The sequence below is a fragment of the Squalius cephalus genome (assembly GCF_949319135.1).
Source record: "Squalius cephalus genome assembly, chromosome: 1".
Classification (NCBI taxonomy): Eukaryota; Metazoa; Chordata; class Actinopteri; order Cypriniformes; family Leuciscidae; genus Squalius; species Squalius cephalus.
The window spans coordinates 27,670,568-27,688,873 of NC_137122.1; the positions used below are offsets into that span (position 1 = coordinate 27,670,568).

The following is an 18,306-nucleotide window of genomic DNA, read 5'->3' on the forward strand; positions in this document are numbered from 1 at the left end:
CCGCAGAAGCAACATCAGTCTGTTATTAGTCTGTGTGCAGTGAAGTCTCAGCTGTAAACACACATTATCCATCCTCCCTTCATGTCCTCCCTTTCTACAAGTCTTTGTAACTATTCTTTCATCCGTCAAGAGAAACACTGTTCCTCTGCCTTCCCGCTGTTCATCTTTTATCCTCCTACTGAGTCAAACTGCTCAGCTCTCACAATGCTCATCAGTGACCCGCCAGTTCAAGTGTCAGACTCGTTTAAAAAAATACATTTTTATTCCTTTCATTTTCCTGTGGCTTTGTATATCTCTACTCGCTGCTATCAAAGGAGCCAGAGAGACTGCAGTCGAGCAGATCTGCTATTGCTCAGGGCTATTCACCTCCAAACACCAACCCATGAGGAGAAAGATAGAGATAGTTTTTCTTCTGCATATACACTCTTAAAAATTACGGTGCCAAAAGATTTTTTTTTTTTTTTTTTTTTATGCAGCGATGCCATTAAAGAACCATTCAGTTCAGTTCCTCAAAGAACCTTTCAATAACAGCTCTTAAAATATTTTTTTTTCATAGTGTGAGAACCCTTTTCATATGTATATTGAAGGATGCTAATAAAAGATCCTTTATTTTTATTCACAGTTTTCACAACGTCACACCCTTATAGGTTCATGCTAAGTATTAATGTAGTAAGACAGTGATATTAAAAGACCAGATTCAAGACCTTATTAATATGTGCAGGCAAGGATGTGCAGTTTCTTGCTGATTTTTTCCATAGAAAACCATTATAAAGAAAACACTGAACCATTCAGCACGTTGCGTTCATATTCAGGGCTCATCTGTGCATCATCAATAAGGGTAATATGAATTTGATCTTTTTAAAGGCATAGTTTATCCAAAAATGAAAATTCTGTCATCATTTACTCGCCCTCAAGTTGTTCCAAACCTGTATGAGTTTCTTTCTCCTGCTGAACACAAAAGAAGATATTTTGAAGAATGTTCACACTGCTCTTTTTCATACTACGAGTAACCAGTTGATGGACCCCATTGACTTCCAGATAGTATGGTCCATGATCAACTGTTTGGTTACTCGTATTCTTCCAAATATCTTCTTTTTTGTTCAGAAGAAGAAATAACATACAGGTATTGATTCTTGAACAACTAGAGGGTGAGTAAATGACAGAATTTTCATTTTGGGGTGAACTTTGCCTTTAATATCACTGCGTTAGTACATCAAGGCACTTTAAGTGTTTGTCATGTTAATATCCCGCTGTTTCCAGTGATTGAAATACTGTGGCAGGTGCTGTATACGGATCACAAGTGCAAAAAACTTGCATTTTGTTCAAATAATTTAGTTTTTCTTCTTTTGAGAGGTGATTTTAATACTCGTGGCTTCAACCAGATGGAAAATTGACAGGTCTGTCCTGCAGTTCGCCAGTCATGTGACTGGAAAATATAAATTAACCTTTACTTTTTTTAAATCTTGCTTGTTCAATACTTATTGCTTCTTATTTTTAACAGCATTTCATGTGTGTGTGTTTTTTTTTAAAACCATTTCCCACAAATTTAGTCTTAGTGGACATTTAGTCAACACAATGTAAGCCAAATCAGACCCACAGAGAAATGCAAACAAACCTTCAAGTCCATAGATAAAATAACTACAAGATTCACCTAGAGTTCACTGAAGCGCAGCAGTGTTCGCCCTCTGCTGGATCTTATAGGAGCTACACAACACATTTCTCATTCAGCATCACAAATCTACAGAGGCAAAGGCAACAATTTCATAAAACTGTGAATTCTGTCATCATATATTAAAATATATCCCTGCTCACTATTTGCTTCATAGTATGAAAAAGAGCAGCGTGAACATTCTTCAAAATTTCCCCTTTTGTGTTTCGAAAAAAAAAAAAACTGAGTAAATTTACATTTTTCATTGAGAGTGAATAACACACACACACACACACACACGCATGCACGCACGTACACACACTCACACACACACACACACACACACACACACACACACACACACACACACACACACACACACACACACACACACACACACTCACTCACTCAGAGAACCCTTCCATTAAGTTGTATAACTGGCTGTTATGATGTTTCTTTCACATTCCCAGTTTCCGTGCTTTTTGCTTCGCCTTGCTAAAGTGAGTCATAGCAGTCGTTGAATGTGCTACATGAAAAAAAATCAATGTGGCTTATCAAATAATCATACATGCATTCTGCAAGAGCACACTGGATCTGCCTGTGAATGCATGAGCGGCTGAATCACTGGAGGAAAGCAGAAGGCAGAAGCATAGAGAAGATTTACACTTGTGGGGGAGAGAATCTAAAAATGATAGCGTAGAGATGGGATCCAGATCCAGCTGATTGGTATCCATAGTAACAACAGCGGAGGCAAGTGTCGTGATGTGTTTGTGATGCACACGCAACATTAGTGCATCCCATCCCATCCTTCAGGAAAACAAAGAATGAAAGAAACTAGACATTTAGAACTGACTTGAAAACTACTCTTCATGAAATGTTCTGAATCATAGAAATCATTTAATAAAATGTTATTATAAATGTATAAAATTCTCATATATATATATATATATATATATATATATGTATATATATATATATATAGTGGGGTAAGATGAGCCATTTTTTTATTTATGTGGTCCTCAAGATAAGGGAAAATGAGGTAGAAGTGCAATAAAATATCTAAAGTAATTTCAGAATCTTTCCTATAATTTTTAAATTGTCAGACTGCATCTATGAGAAAGGGTTCTAAAATATGCCCTTTTATAAAAAAAGTGCTCATGTGGCTCAATTTACCCCAGGTTAGGGGTAAGTTGTTCCAGGTCAGGGGGTAAGTTGCACCATCTGGGTGTAAACTGACCATCTAAATGAATCTGATTCAAACTTCAAAATTTGAAAGATAATTTACCTCTTTTAAAAACTAATTTAATAATCCAATTTCCTTTAACAAATCATTGTATTTATTTTCATAAAGCTAACTTAAACAACATAAAACCAAAAATGAAGTTGAAATGTCATTATCTTTAATTGTTTGCAGTTCTAAAACAACATGTTGAACACCTGAAGTTGTAACCTTCCTAAAAACAGACTAAACAGAGAGTTTGTTGAGCAAAATTAAATAAAAACTGAATTAGAATGAATTAATAAATGTCACTGAAACTAATAAACATTTTAGTAGTTGACATAAACATGGTATTTTTTCTGCAATGTCGAACATGTTAGGCCATTAGGGACTACAGTTGGAAAGATATGGATTATTAAGCATCTCCTGGTTCTTATCAGAGAAGGATTTGGTGTACTTGTACATTATTCCTATCAAATAAACTCAAACTAAAAAATAATAATAATAAAAAATAATAATAAACTAAACCGTTTGTGTAATATTAAGTTGATATTATACCAGTTTATATTTAAGAGATTTAACTTAACTACAGTGCCTTATGGTGGTGTAAGTTAAAATGCTGGCTCAATTTACCCCACATCATTTGGCTCACTTTGCCATTTTGGACAAAACTACCCAGCTTACCAATTCAGACTAATATTTAGCTAAATGATTTGGATGGTTTTATACATTGCTAAATCATCAGTATGGATCATAAATATTTTTAGAACTGGATGAATTTGCTTTGATGTAACAGCCATTACATCTGTTATGCTAAAATTTTACTTTGACGAGACAAAAATTTTACTTTGACGTTTTTTAAATTAAATGGATGCCTTCACTCCTCCTTTGTGTTTCTCCTTTTCACAGTATGACAGAAATGATGGGTCATTCCAAAATATTAAGTCAAATGACAATACAAGTGTACAGTTGCCAAGATAAAGGGGGTGGGTCAACTTACCCACTGGCTCATCTTACCCCACTGTCCCCTATACTATTGTAATGATTTCTGAAGGATCATGTGACACTGAAGACTGGAGTAATGATGCTGAAAATTCAGCTTTGATCACAGGAATAAATTACATTTTACTATATATTCAAATAGAAAACAGTTAGGCTATTTTAAATTGTAATATTATTTTAATATAATATTATATTATTTTAATAATATTATTACAATATCGCTGTTTTTACTGTATTTTGCAGCCTTGGTGAGAGCAAGAGACTTCAAAAACATTCAAATAATCTTAGCAACCCCAAACGGTAGCACAGTATATATCATTAAAAAATTATTTTAAATATGTATATCTAACATAAATTATTATTTGTTATATACACTCCTGGGCAGCGAAAAGGCCAAGCCAAAAATGGCTAAATATTTAGTGGTCTTTTAACGGTCCTTACTATTTTAATCACAAATCACTGGTCAGGAAATTAGCAAGAATTGCACAATATGTAGACAAAGTAACAGAATAGCCTTCCTCAACTTGCAGACAGATTTTACAGAAAGAAGAATCAGTGTTGTTTTCACTCAATGTTAACGGCTTCAAACTGTTCAAAAAAACATCTCCCCGTTTGAGTTTAATGTGAGACCAAATATTCAGTACAAGGTTCAAATCTGGACTCTGACAGGCCAAAACATGAGCCTGATGGACTTGTTCTCAAGACACTTGGTTGTCTTTGCAGTGTGTGCAGGAGCATTGTCTTGTTGAAATATAACATCTGATAATTCCTCTTTAGATAACAACTTTTCATTTGTGGGAAGCATTCTGCAATATTCGCATGTACTCCGAAGCATTTAATGAGTTTTCACAGTGAAGCATCTCACCAACGCCAGCAGCTAAAAGGACTCCTCACACAATGACACTCTTCCTCCATGCTTCGCTGTGCTGGAGATGCATTTATTATTACACATTTGTTTTTTCAAAGTGAAGCTGAATTCAGTCAATACTGAGTAAATTTTTGATGTGCAGCCTTTCTCTACATCTGATCTGAGCTTCACTTCCTTTCAGGTCATGGCATAACCTCATATTTTTCACTGCAAGCCCATTGAGAGTTCCTGATAAAGTCCTAATTATAGTCAGGGTTCAGGATTATTTATGTTGATATGATAACTTACCTCTACAAAGAGGAAACATGGTACAATGGAGCTACTGCTCTTCACAGCAGGCTTCTCTTCTGCTGCCATTGTAGATCCTGCTTCTTTCTGCTCTCGCACTCCTCTCGCACTCCCACTTTAGTCTTCACACATAAAGAGAGAGGAGGAAAGAACAGGTCAGGTGCTAGAAAACTCAATAACTCAATTACAATAACTCATTTGTCCTTGTAAATCAAGGCAACCTCTCTTGCATGACTATATATAAATGAAACATTCATACAGTTGATTGGTGAAGAACAAAACCTAAGAAAAGCCTAAAACTTAGTGTTGTTTCCCTATAAAAATGTATGGTGCTTAATCTTTTATTTTTCTCATTATCCTTTTTCAAGATGCACAGGGATTTTTGGCTAAAGTTGATTCTTTGCTACTTTGATCTAATATTTTATGTTTTTAAAATTGTTGTAGATTTAAGTAGCAAACGAGAATCGCCATTCGCCAAAATTATTGAAAATATTTTGAGACAGAGTTTTGTTCAAGCTAATTAATGCAACAGAAGAATATTATATGTAATAGCATGATATCTGGGGTAAAAAGGACAATAATTAACATGATAATAAATATCAGGCTGACTTTTCCATTTGTTGACATGACATGGTTAGATTCAGATGGTATAAAATCAAATCAAATTGGGTCTCCACCTTAGAGATAATCACCATATTTATAATGAAACCACCATATTTAAAAACATGATATTAATCATATCATATAATAAAATATAATTTAATGTTACTACTGTAAATCTAGATTAAATTATTATGAGATCTCATTCAACACCTTCGGAATCTTTACTTTTTAAAATAATTTTGTTTATGTATTTAAAAAAAAATCTTTTTATATTAACATAAAAAAATCTTTTATTTATCAAAATAAACAGAAAATAGTACAAACTTTGCTAAAGTGATTGTTTTGAACAAGTATTACCTTAGACATTATTAAAAACATATTATTTAAGCTAAAGTATTTGTATTAATACTGTGTAACTTTTGCCCCGTGCTGGTTAACCTTTTAAAATTTCTTTCTAAAGCTACTTTTTGTAATGTCTATTTGATGTTTTTCTCATTCAACACAATAATGACTTTAAATGATCTTTTGGGGGTAATTTCTCAGCCAAATTTGATGATTAGTTAATCCATTTTGTGACACACAAACAAGGCTGATTTCAGGCTCTGTTATGTTTTAAAACTGTGGCCATTATATGAATTGTCAACGGCTGATTTGAGATCAGCCAAAACATCCCCCAAACCTGCAATGGAAAATAGTTATTATTTACATATTAAAATATGCTATTTACCGGTATTGTGTTTCATGATTCATTATTTATCGTATTTCCTGTTCTTGTGTATCCTTTAGAGACATTTTTTTATTACCACTGACAGTTACATGACCCAAAAAGGTTTTAAATATAAATGGTGAAGTGAAATACAAGAGTTGCTGTTTACAAACTAAGGCCGCTTATTGGATCAGTTAAGGTATATGCCATTATTGAGTGACTGCTCATTACTTTACAGAGAGCTTATGACCTACAAGATTAACAAGTGTGTTAAGATCAAGAGGTGCAACCATTTTTAGCAGCTCACAATCTAATTAGTAGTTACAAATCCCCATTTACTTCAGGATTAACTTGCAAACAGCTGGTCTAAACCTACCAACAACTCTCTAGGACTGGACTTTCATTGGACCGTGAACCACAGAGCAGCGTTTTGTCAGAGGGTCTGTTCAACATCACACTGTAAACCTCTGAGTTCAGGACAGGGAAATGAATATCACATGAAGCTAGGCACTAAAGCCCAACGACAGAAAGCATCTAGTACATGCTTCCGCTTTTAGTGTGCCTTACGCTCACAGCGGTGGAGCGGTCAACATTTTACATCTGTCAGTGTGCGAGTCCTCAGATAATGTATATAAAAAAGAGGAGCCCAGCATTTTTTTTAAACCTTTCCTCGTTGCTGGGCAACACTGGAAGGTTTTTCTAAAAACTCGGCCCGTGTGTCGTTTTAATGTCTTTGAGGAAAAAGAAAGCTAAAGTGCATGATCCATGAGAGAGACGTGCTCTAATGTAAGACTCCAGGGGTAAATTCATCCAAATATAACTGTAATCTACAATCTGGAAGAAGGTTATAGAACAAATTGGGTCTCTTTCGCTTTTGTTAACATGTGCTTTGATAATTATGTAGATGTTTGAAGCTTGAAAGAAATGATGCAGGTAAAGTGTCTGGAAGAGCATATGGTCCACTCATGTTTAGACTCAGACAGGATGCCTACAGCCTACATGCACACATTACGGACCGTCTGCTGCGTTTTACACACAAAAAATTCATCATCGTAGTGAAAATTGTTAGCTAGAATCCTCCTAGAGTTTGTCTAAAACAAGCAGGTTAGTTAATTTTTTATTGGTAAAATACCTATACATACTCTCTCTCTCTCTCTCTCTCTCTCTCTCTCTCTCTTTCTCTCTCTCTCTCTCTGTGTGTGTGTGTACTGTATGACAGTTGAACTAATTTTTAACTAGTTAGAAATGCAATGTTAAGACATTTTGAGTGTTGGTGATAAAGCCTTAGGATAGCCTATATATTTGTATGTAGTTTATATTTCATCACAAGAAAATATTAAATTCCATTTGTACTGTTTTTGTGGACCAGGGTGGAAGAAAACCTTTCCCAGAATGCACCTGTGAATTTCTTTGAAGTGCAAAGTCAGTAAATTCCTCTTCCTGTCGTTCCAATTCAACTTGGCCAATTTAACTTACAACTATCACAACTTACATTTGCCGACAATGAAGTGATGCACAGTGAGAACTAGTGAACTAGTGTGAATCAGTAAACTCACAATGTGACTATGCTTTTGCCTAAAAACTAGCTAAACATGCAATTTTCTTAAACAAATGGAATCTCTAAAAGATAGGGGGGAAAATAATGGCCCTTAAAGCATGAAGAGTTCAAAACACAAACAGTAGCCAAGTATACATATTATAATGAATAGGTTCATTTGAAAACCTATACCTATTTGTAAAGACTGAAGTACCATTGTTTGGCCAGATAAGCTGCCATTTTCCCCATGCGTTTGTGTTGCCACTAAATGAGCAGGATTTGGTCAGAATAAGCTGCAAAGTTGGCCAGACTTCGTTGATAGTCAAAAGTCTGGCTCTGTATGACTAACTCATGTGTGTCATACAATCAACAGAGCCAAGCTGACAAACAAACACAAAGGCAATGACTAAAATAATAAATTATGCTGAAAGAGCCACTTCAAAAATAGAGATGGAGGGTTTCTGGATGACCACAAATTGAGATTAGGCTCCTAGTATATCCTCAGAGGACACTTGAGCTTCAATTAGACCAACTCCATTACAATGCAAAGCTTGCCCTGACTTTCCATTATGGTTCATGTATGAAAACATAGACAGTCTGAATCAGCTTTCATATTAAATTAGCGTTCAGAATTATTGTTACTAAAGGATGGTGAAAAAAGTCAAACAAATCAGTCTCCACAATGTTTTTAGCTTTGCATCTACATGTAAACCTATAATAGAGCATTACTTGTCTTCACCAATACTGACATTTACAACCTACAAAAGACAAGACAGACATGGTTTGGAAAGACAAGCATGCATACATGCCATTTTGCACATTATTGTCAGCAATTTTTAGTAAAATTATATGCAATGTGAATATGGAAATTTTTTTCCAGTGTGGTAATATTTGGGTAAGCTACAGAATCTTCACCAGCACAACCTGACTTTAACAACAAAAACATGGTACATGTTTTACATGTATGTCTAGAGAAAACATGAGGTTTTTGCCTGGTCCCACTCCTTTTTGCCAAAAGTCCTGCAAGATGCATATGTGTGTTTATTTACAGTCACCATGAAATATGGAATATTGCAATATCTATTATACGGTAAATTATTTATCCGTGCACATCATTATTTTTAAATTCTGTGCCCTTTAATCAAAATCACTTCCCCTCCCTCTTGCAGCTCATCATTTCTCTTCTCTGATGATGTGTTTACTGGCGTGAGGGCGGGGCAACCTGTCACTCACATGAGATCCACCAATAGCAAACCACAACCATCCAACCAGTCAATCAATTACCCATGGACCAAATCAAGTCCTGCCCTAAAGTTTTTCAATCGAATATATATAACAAAAGAATTCCATTTCATGGAAATTAATCAAGAATTTTGCAGAACAAGGTTTGACTTGTGGTGTTTTGGGTGTTCGCTAAGTGTTTGCTTAGTCAAAAGAACCCTCAAAAGAGTGTCTATGATATTTAAGAGGGCAACAACATAAATCCCAGGGGGAAAAAATATATTGCTTAGAAAAGTAACAGCTCACCTCTCATCAACAAATTGATGTCTATTATAGCACATGATGCAGGATTTATGCCACTCAATGGAGCAATGGAAACAAAATACCATTATTTAATGATCTTCATGCTGCTCTATACCTCTATGCATATCTTTCTTCTGCAGAACACAAAATAAGATATTATGAAGGATGCTGGGGTCCAAACTAAATATGAACCCACTGACTTTCAGTGCATGGAAAAACAAAACAAACAAACTTGAGATATAGATATATCTTGTGTTCCACACAAGAAAGGTTTTTAGAACGACACGAGGGTGAGAAAATAACGACAGAACTGTCATTTTTGGGTGAACTATCCCATCAAATAACATCCCTTTATACATCCTGCACACATGAAACTCAAAAACATAGGCTATACCAAGAAGACATGCACGACTTACTCTGTCTCTTGTCTCGCCCTCTTCTCTGCATTCATTCCTTCATTTATACAACCCAACAACAATAAAACACATGCTCAAGCGCGTAATCCTCTTGGCGCGCTGTTGAAGTAAGCACCTGGATTACACTGTGTACTGTACGTGTCTAGTCTATCGCTCTACTGTCAGTCATTGATTTCGTGTCTCTGGGCTTCGAGCACCCCCCAAACACACGCACGTTTCAAATCACCACATGCATCATCCGGCAGCATCGCAATTTCAAGCTATTAAAGGTGGGGGATGTATGCGAAGGCAATAAGAGCGTAAAACCCTAAAGGGATTTCGCTATACAGGGTAATTAGAGCTAGCGTTTGGGGAATACCACACCAACACCCTCCTTCTCAATGTCCTTCTGATTTCCAGCGATATGGGGCAGGAAACATCACTCATCCTTCCAGGGTGATTCACTCCAAAGCGGCCACACTCACCGTAAAATTACAGTCATGCACCGTTCACAATGGAAGAACCCTCGCGTAATGGTGACCAGAAGCGTTTGCATGCACAATTAGATGGATAGCCACTTACTTCACACCCTGCAGCCGTCACGATAGATAGATTCCTATGCAGTGGCCATAACGCGCGTTTGCCATGGAGCTCCTGTGAACCGATCCAGCTTTCCTCTCTTCGTCCTTCCTCTTATCCTCCCACCCACACAGGATTTTTTCTCGTGGAGTGTTTCCTCACATTAGCGCATGCAGATGCGCTCACGGTCTGTGTGTAAACCGCACTCGCATGCACAGGCGGATCCTGCTTAATGAGGCGCGAGAGATTAAATCGTCACCTCAACCGCAGCTCTCCAGTGCGGCTGCAGAGAATAATGCGCGTGTGCGCAACGGGGAGGCTGATTTGTATTCAAGCTCGCGTCTCTCTCTCTCTCTCTCTCTCTCTCTCTCTGAGGATTCAGGTAACAGTCTGAGCTGTAGTGAATGTAGGTTAATGTTATATTCAAATAGTTCTGCAGTAGGTCAATGTTTGTCAAGCATGTCGGTTTCTATAATATCAAAAACAAACAGTTACATTACACTCATTAGTGGTGTTTGCTATAGCATACATCAGTATAACTGTCAAGGAGTGTTGATAGTAGTAATGTATGAACGAACAGTGACCCATATAAGACAAATGGCTGCCAAAATGTGATGAAACATGTTGTGTTGAACAGTTCATCTACTTCTGGGTTTTTATAAGTCCATTCTACAGATATAGCCGGTGTTTAGGATAAAGTCTGATCAAATTGAGTCAAAACTCCACAGTTTTCCCATGCAACTTTTTTCAATCGAAATGACTTATGGTCTATTGTTTATCATAAGCAGTGAAAATGAGTTTAAGGTACTCTATCATTCCCTCAAAAGGTAAAATACTATCACCATTTACACTCACTCTTATGTCATTAATGCCATTCTATGACTTTTTTTCTTCGAAGGAACACAAAAGATGATATTTTGAGAAAATAAATGTTTTTGTGTGTGTATGTGCACGCACAATAAAACTCCAATGTTGTTTTGTCTTCAATATATAGTTCTGTCTTGAAAGTCTAGATGGTTAATAGTTCCTTCACTCAACCTGCTTACATTCCAACGCTATCTCACGACCAATTCATACGAATTCATACGATTTGTCTAAACCCCAGTGATGGTTAGGTTTAGGGGCGGGGTCAGAGGTAGGCCATTTGTACAAATTCATACGAATTGGGCAACTCGTAAAATATGTACATTAAGCAAAAATTGTACAAATTTGTACAAATGACGTTGTATGAATTCGTACAAATTAGCCACTTCGTAAAATACGTACGAATTGCCGTGAGATCGGGTTGTCCATTCACATCATTCTCTATAGGGCACAGCTGATTGGTTCTTGTTGTTTCAGTAGCCAGTGAGCTCACAGCTCAACCCTGGTCAGAATTTGCCTTAGCGGTACAGTGCACTTTCAGAAACCCACCACCTTCCCCAGCTCCACCTGTATAGATCTGCTACAGGCAATTCATGTACGCTACATTGTACAGCAGCAGCATGTCTTACTCGCTCACAGCAGCATGTCGTGTATGTATTGGCCAGTAGCAAGTCCCTTACTCACTCTGCAGCAGCAGCAATAACAGCAGATCTGTTACAGTTACGCCATGACCAAACATATCAACATTGCCATACCCATTACCATGAAAAAAACAAAAACACTTGAGAGTTATCATGACATAACTTTTGTTCTGCAGAGGAAAGAAAATTAAATGCATTTGAATGACATGCATTTGAGAGTGATATTTTGGGGTGAACCTTCATTTAAGGGCTCAAATTTTCAATTTGCGTCCGGTGGACAATAAAACATACGAAGGACCAGAATATCATGGAGACTTAAGGATGGACCTAGCAATGCCTTAGCAACCATCCAGAATGGGTTTTGCATGTGCAAGCACCATTCTCATATTTTTCAGAAATTAGCAATATTTATTTAGAGATTAAAGTACCAAACCTTTGCTATAAAACCTTCTGGATATTCCTTTAATGTTAACTGCATAGCAAAGACATCACAGACTGAGCAAATGCAAATGAAATCTGAAACTAAAGCAGCTTGCATGTCTCAAGGGTGATTTATGTACATTATAGCAGTCCATTGGGTGCAAATGTGACTTAACCTTTTACTTCTAGACTGTGTGTGTGTGTGTGTGTGTGTGTGTGTGTGTGTGTGTGTGTGTGTGTGTGTGTGTGTGTGTGTGTGTGTGTGTGTGTGTGTGTGTGTGTGTGTGTGATTGGACAGCTCTGCTTAACATCTTGTCAGGCAGCAATCCCTTGAGTCCTGTATTCAGTCAGGCGGTGCTGCTCACACTTGATCATCCCAGTAAGGGGATATTTGGAGGGAGAGAAAAATCGATAAAGACCTTAAATGCTTCATATTTCTGCTCTGTATGTCAGCTGTATTCAAGCAAATGACTGCATTATTTTTTTCCAAGACCTGAAGGAAGAATAAAAACAAAAAGGTAAAAATCATGAATATATTAAAAGCATGGATGTTATGTTTACAACACTAGAAATTGAACCAGTTCTGTTTCTGATCATTGATGGGTTTTTTTGCAAAAGCATATTATTGTTTATACTTTAGGGTTATAGATCTGAACAAACCACTAACAGTTTATATTTAAAGTGTAACTCGTTCTGCAAAATGTGTACTACAGACTGAAATTATGAGATTTGAGGAGATCTGTGCTAAACCCTCTGATTTATGATTTCTGCAAAAAAAATCCCATGGATTTACATTGATGAAGTACCCATAACTATAATATTTTGGTGAAACTCACTAACCACCCACAACTCAGTTTAATTATAGGCACAAGATGGGGAATTGCGCCATGCATCTTGAGTTCAGCACAGATTTTATTGGCGCATTTTCACTGTTGTCGGATTTGCATCATTCCTTCAGTGAATTAAGTGCTAAAGCGACGCAAACATCTTACGCAAATAAACGACACTATTGCAACTCATTCTCCCCCACAGTGTTATGTACAATGGTTAAATGAACATCATGTTTCATTAGAGCCTGTTTCAGAAGATCTTGTAGAACCTCGTCTCCTAGAAAAACATCTTTCTTTTCTGCCGCCACGAGAAATGATGCGTGTTATTCAGCGCCAGATGGAGAACTGATGCGGACTACACTGATGCGACAGAACGGCCTTCCCTCATTAAAATTCATGACAAAAAAGAGGTCATAGCTAGTAAACAGTCAGAACGGACAGGTTGTATTCCTGCAGTTTATTCGGTAGAGCACAATGGAGCAAGTAACTAGTGTCTCCCAGTGGAAGTAACACATTTCTAGAGAGCAGCTTTTTATATCTTAACATATTGCAACTTAACAGGTTTTTCTCATTTGGGTTACATTTAACACCCTATAGAACTATAAACCCTAAATTTACTTTCTTAATACACGTTCCTGATCACAAATACAGCCATTTTTTTTATCAGCTCCCTCAACCTCATGTCATGATCCAATTCCAGCACATTTCAAGCAAGAAGAGATTTTGTGTGATTTTACAGTTGAATTCACAGTTTTTGGATGTGAAAAAGAAGTAATCCTATAATTTACAGTGGAAAACCATAAAATGACATTCCCATAATTTACACTGTTACATCTTGTGCTGTTAAATTAATATTTCTTGCATTATTTTGATGTGTGACTGTTTTATATTTGTGTGATATATTTATATATTAGTATTTTGAAAAGCTACTTGTGATGAACGTTAAATCAAAATGGTGGTTGTCTATATTATAGAGTACAAAGCATTCGTTTAGTATTTTATTAACATCAGTTACTTTTCTTACAGTTCATTTAAGTTTAAGCTGTAAAACCTAAAAAAATAAATAAAAACAACAACAACAACAGCATTTTACCCCTTAAAAAATATGGTAGTCACATTTTATCATGAATTTCACAGCTTCTTTTTAACAGTGCATGGTGTCTAATAGAAAGAATAAAGACATCTCACTTCCTAAAGGACTGAAAACATCACACACACACACACACACACACACACACACACACACACACACACACACACACACACACACACACACACACACACACACACACACACACACACACACACACACACGTTTGTTAGTGAGAATCATTGGCACAGGGCTGGATGTTCTTCGCTGGCAGCTCATTGAGAATCCAGATTGTGTCTTGAACAGCCAGCTAATTTAAATCATACCCACATGATCTTCTTCATTACGTGAGAGACAGACATCAGAGGAAAGTTGAGTGAAAAATGGACAGGAATCTTCCTCTGTCCACCCTCAGCATGCATGGCTGCTTTAAAACATCCCATAATGCCACTGAATGAATATTTCAGGCATGAGAGGCAAATCCAGTGTGTGTGCATGTATGTTCATGTGTGAGTGCATGTAGTGGGACTAATGCACTTCACTGCATTCATATGTCAAAAAATAAATAAATAAATAAATAAAAATGTTCTACTGACCTCTGTTTTCTTGAGACCTTCTCAAACACCTTTGCATCCCTGCATTATATTCACTTCAAATGGATAATTACACAATGAAAATAGTATTATTTTACGTCATCCATACTGTCATCAAAATGAGTGTCATTCCAAACAATATTAACATAACTTTAAATTCAACATGAAATCAAAATTGACTGCATTTACTTACAATACATCAGTTTACATTACTCTAAAATAAAAATAAAAAAGTCTTTCATCATAGTGATGTACTTAGTCTCTGAAACCAACTTGATTGTTTTTGCTGTTATCACGAATGGCAAACATCTACAAACCAGTAGTTGATGCTGTAAATGAATGCTTGCACATTTATATATTAAACGTTCAAAACCAACAAATAATAGATTTAAAAAAAGAAAAGTTAAAATAAAGTAGTTGTCTATATCCACCAAACATCAACTTTACACCATAATGAATTCATTCAATTAAAAAAATATTCATTATCATTTGGAAATATTATTAAATATAAAATTGTTTTTGTGACATTCTGGACTAAAGCTTGTCCCATAAAAATAGATTTCTTCAGTATGGGTAATTCATTTTTTTTTTTTTTTTGGTCATGCATTTGGGTTCAGAGTGGAGCAGATGTGAGTTGGGCGATGTGGAAGCATGTCATATTTCAAGGCCTGGGGCTCTCTGGGTTCCTCTGAATACAGCATGGTCGAAATCTGAGTCGAAAGTGTTTGTGAGTCACGCCAGAGCAAATCTCAAGCAAACAGGAAAAACCCTCAGGATGTGAAAGATGGAGCATTTAGACTAGAGGAACCAAGAAACTGGAGGATTTTGCTATAAGAATCATGAAAGAATTATGGAGATAATGAGTGTATATATATATAGTTGAGTATATATATAGTTAGTACACACTCATTTGGAACAAAGAGGAAAATAGATAATAAGTGTGTATAAAGGGTGTGTGTATGTATATAAATAAATAAAGAATTAAATAAATACACTATACGACACTGACTTACAATTTTATGTCATTATTTGGCATATGTTCATAAAGAGCCAGGTTATACTGAAGCTAAAGACAGGTTTATTTATCTGTGGTTACTCACTGGAAACGGTCGGCTGAGGTGGGAATTAATTTGACAGATTGACTGATGGCAGGGCACTGCAAGCCAATAGTTGCAAATATAAACACAAAAGAACAAAATGATGCTCGTATTTTGTCCGTATAGCCCTATTGCTCACATCAAATGACTCTATATGGATCATAAAGGCACACATAAACCTCTACCAACATATCCATGACTCAAACCTGGAGTCAAACCGTCATCGTCACTATAATACCATTATCATGAAGCTTTCACTGAAATATACAGGAGAAACAAACACAGCTGCAGTTTAATTATTGTTCCATTATAACAACCATATTTGACTGCAATACAGTATATGTTCATAAAGAATTTCCTGACATCTATTGCTGTGCTATGAACTGAATTTTTCTATGTTGTAGGGTGATGTACATTAGGTAATCAGGTGAAAGTTCATGCCAAGGTGAAGCTGTAAGTGGACTCTATAAATCTGCACTTTCACTGAATTTAAAAGAGATGAAGGTTAGAAAGATCCATCTATCATGACGGCTGAGAGCTCTATAGCTTCATCAGCGTTAGCTAAAACATCTGCAGACATCAGCATCTCTGCCATCAAACTACAGCAGTCCTGCAACCTCTAACCAGGGGATTTATAGAAGACCTGACCTGAATATTAGAAATAACATCTAAAACTGAGTTGATATCCAGTAGGTAAACAGTCAATAGCTTCTGATATTAGAATTAGTTTACATATCTAGTTCAGTCATGACATGTAATCTGCAAGCAATCACATCATTACCTCATGGCACAAGCTGATTGGCTTCTGCTGATCCTGCAGCCAATGAGATTGCTTGCACAACATTTAAATAGTCTGGTTCCTTGTTTGCTGTAAACTATCAGAGTTCATCTGAACCCCTCCACCTCCCCAGCTCCACCTGCCTAGATCTACTACACACAGCAGCATCTCTGTGTATCTATTAGCAGTAGCAAGTCCACAGCTCAAATATATTCACAAAAAATATACCATTTATATTGTTCATTACAGAGAATAATGCCTTAAAACCCCCAGTACACTCTTAAAAATAGACATTTTAAAATGTGTTATGCAATCAAACATTGCCAATGTTTATCAGAGGAAAGCCTCATACTGTCTGATGTACCAGTTGCTGAGCAGATTGCTTTCGTGTTTAGGGCTTTAAGACAATATGAGACAATTCCCCCTTCCCGAGAGGAGAGCAGATGAAAGCAGAAACTGAAATGGGTCGAGGAGAGAGGGATGTGCTCTGTGGGCGAAGCTCGTGCAGAGGACGATTAATCAGCTCTGTGCTACAGTAACATAAAGAGTGTGCTTCCCTACAAATGACTGTCACTTGAGTGAACAATGAGTGAACAATTCGCCTTAAAATGAAAATTCTGTCACCATTTACTCACTCTCATGTAATTTCAAATCCATATGACTTTAAGTCTGTATATGTATATGATATAACAGTATATGACTTAAATTACTTAAATGTAATAACTCACTTGCACGGTGTGAAATCAAAAAAATTAAATGTTGTTTCTCTTTCGTAGTTCAGGAGACATTAATGAATCATATCATCTTTGTCTCAGACATTTCTCCTAAAACACTTAAGATCATACAGGAGAGAATTGTGCTATATAAACTGCAGACTTTGGGAGCACAATTTAAGACATTATTCAGATTTCTTTTTTTATGAAGAAATGTGTGAGATTATTGGGGTCTTTCCTCTGAATTAAAAAAATTTTAGAAGTAAAAGACTTCAGAAAATGTCTACATTTGCTATTAAAGATATTTACTTTCCTAACCTGAAATAAGATCAAATAAACAAAAAAATAATTACACAAAGGCAACACTGTACTGGATTATCTAACACAGGAAACCATTTATCTTTATCATGAAAAAAAAAAAAAAAAATCATACACATTCTTAAGACAACACACAAGGACCTCATGAACCTCATGAAAATTGACAATCAATATACATAATCATGTAAAAAGATGAAACATCTCTGAACATCACACAACAAGAAACTAAGCGCCAGCAAAGAGTAAAAGGATCCTATAAAAGTAACCACATGATTTATTCATGCAGAAATGCATGCTGGGAACTCTTAACAAAATCTGCAGCATTGTTGCATTGTTCAGACTCTCTGCTGGACGGAGCGACATTTGGACAATATGTATCCTAGTATCTGTGACTCAAAAAATAATGATCTAATCCTTGGTTTCAAGCATGAACCTCATAGAGCCCTCTCAAATTGCTCAGTTGCTCTCAAATGGTGTTTTTTTATTTTATTTTATTTTTTTAAACATTTTATTGTAGTATTTGTAAATAGATGTGTAAACTTACTGTCTGACCTAGAAAGTGAGCAGTTGTAAGTCAAACCCTAATTGACTCC

At 36.2% G+C, this 18,306-nt stretch overlaps 1 protein-coding gene across 3 annotated transcripts in view; it reads right to left on the reverse strand.

The window, feature by feature from the left end:
- plppr2a (phospholipid phosphatase related 2a) overlaps positions 1-10,687 on the reverse strand; it is a 35,613-nt gene extending 24,926 nt beyond the window's left edge. For 2 of the 3 annotated variants that reach the window (XM_079870821.1, XM_079870822.1), the window contains exons 1-2: positions 10,373-10,686; positions 5,026-5,147 (exon numbers count right to left, since the gene is read on the reverse strand). In XM_079870821.1, coding sequence (XP_079726947.1) covers positions 5,026-5,094 — 69 coding nt within the window. In that variant the 5' untranslated portion in view covers positions 5,095-5,147; positions 10,373-10,686. Of the gene's footprint in view, positions 1-5,025; positions 5,148-10,372 lie in introns of all 3 variants that reach the window. The other variant, XR_013821211.1, reaches the window with a different exon arrangement.
- Between the last annotated feature and the right edge of the window lie 7,619 nt (positions 10,688-18,306).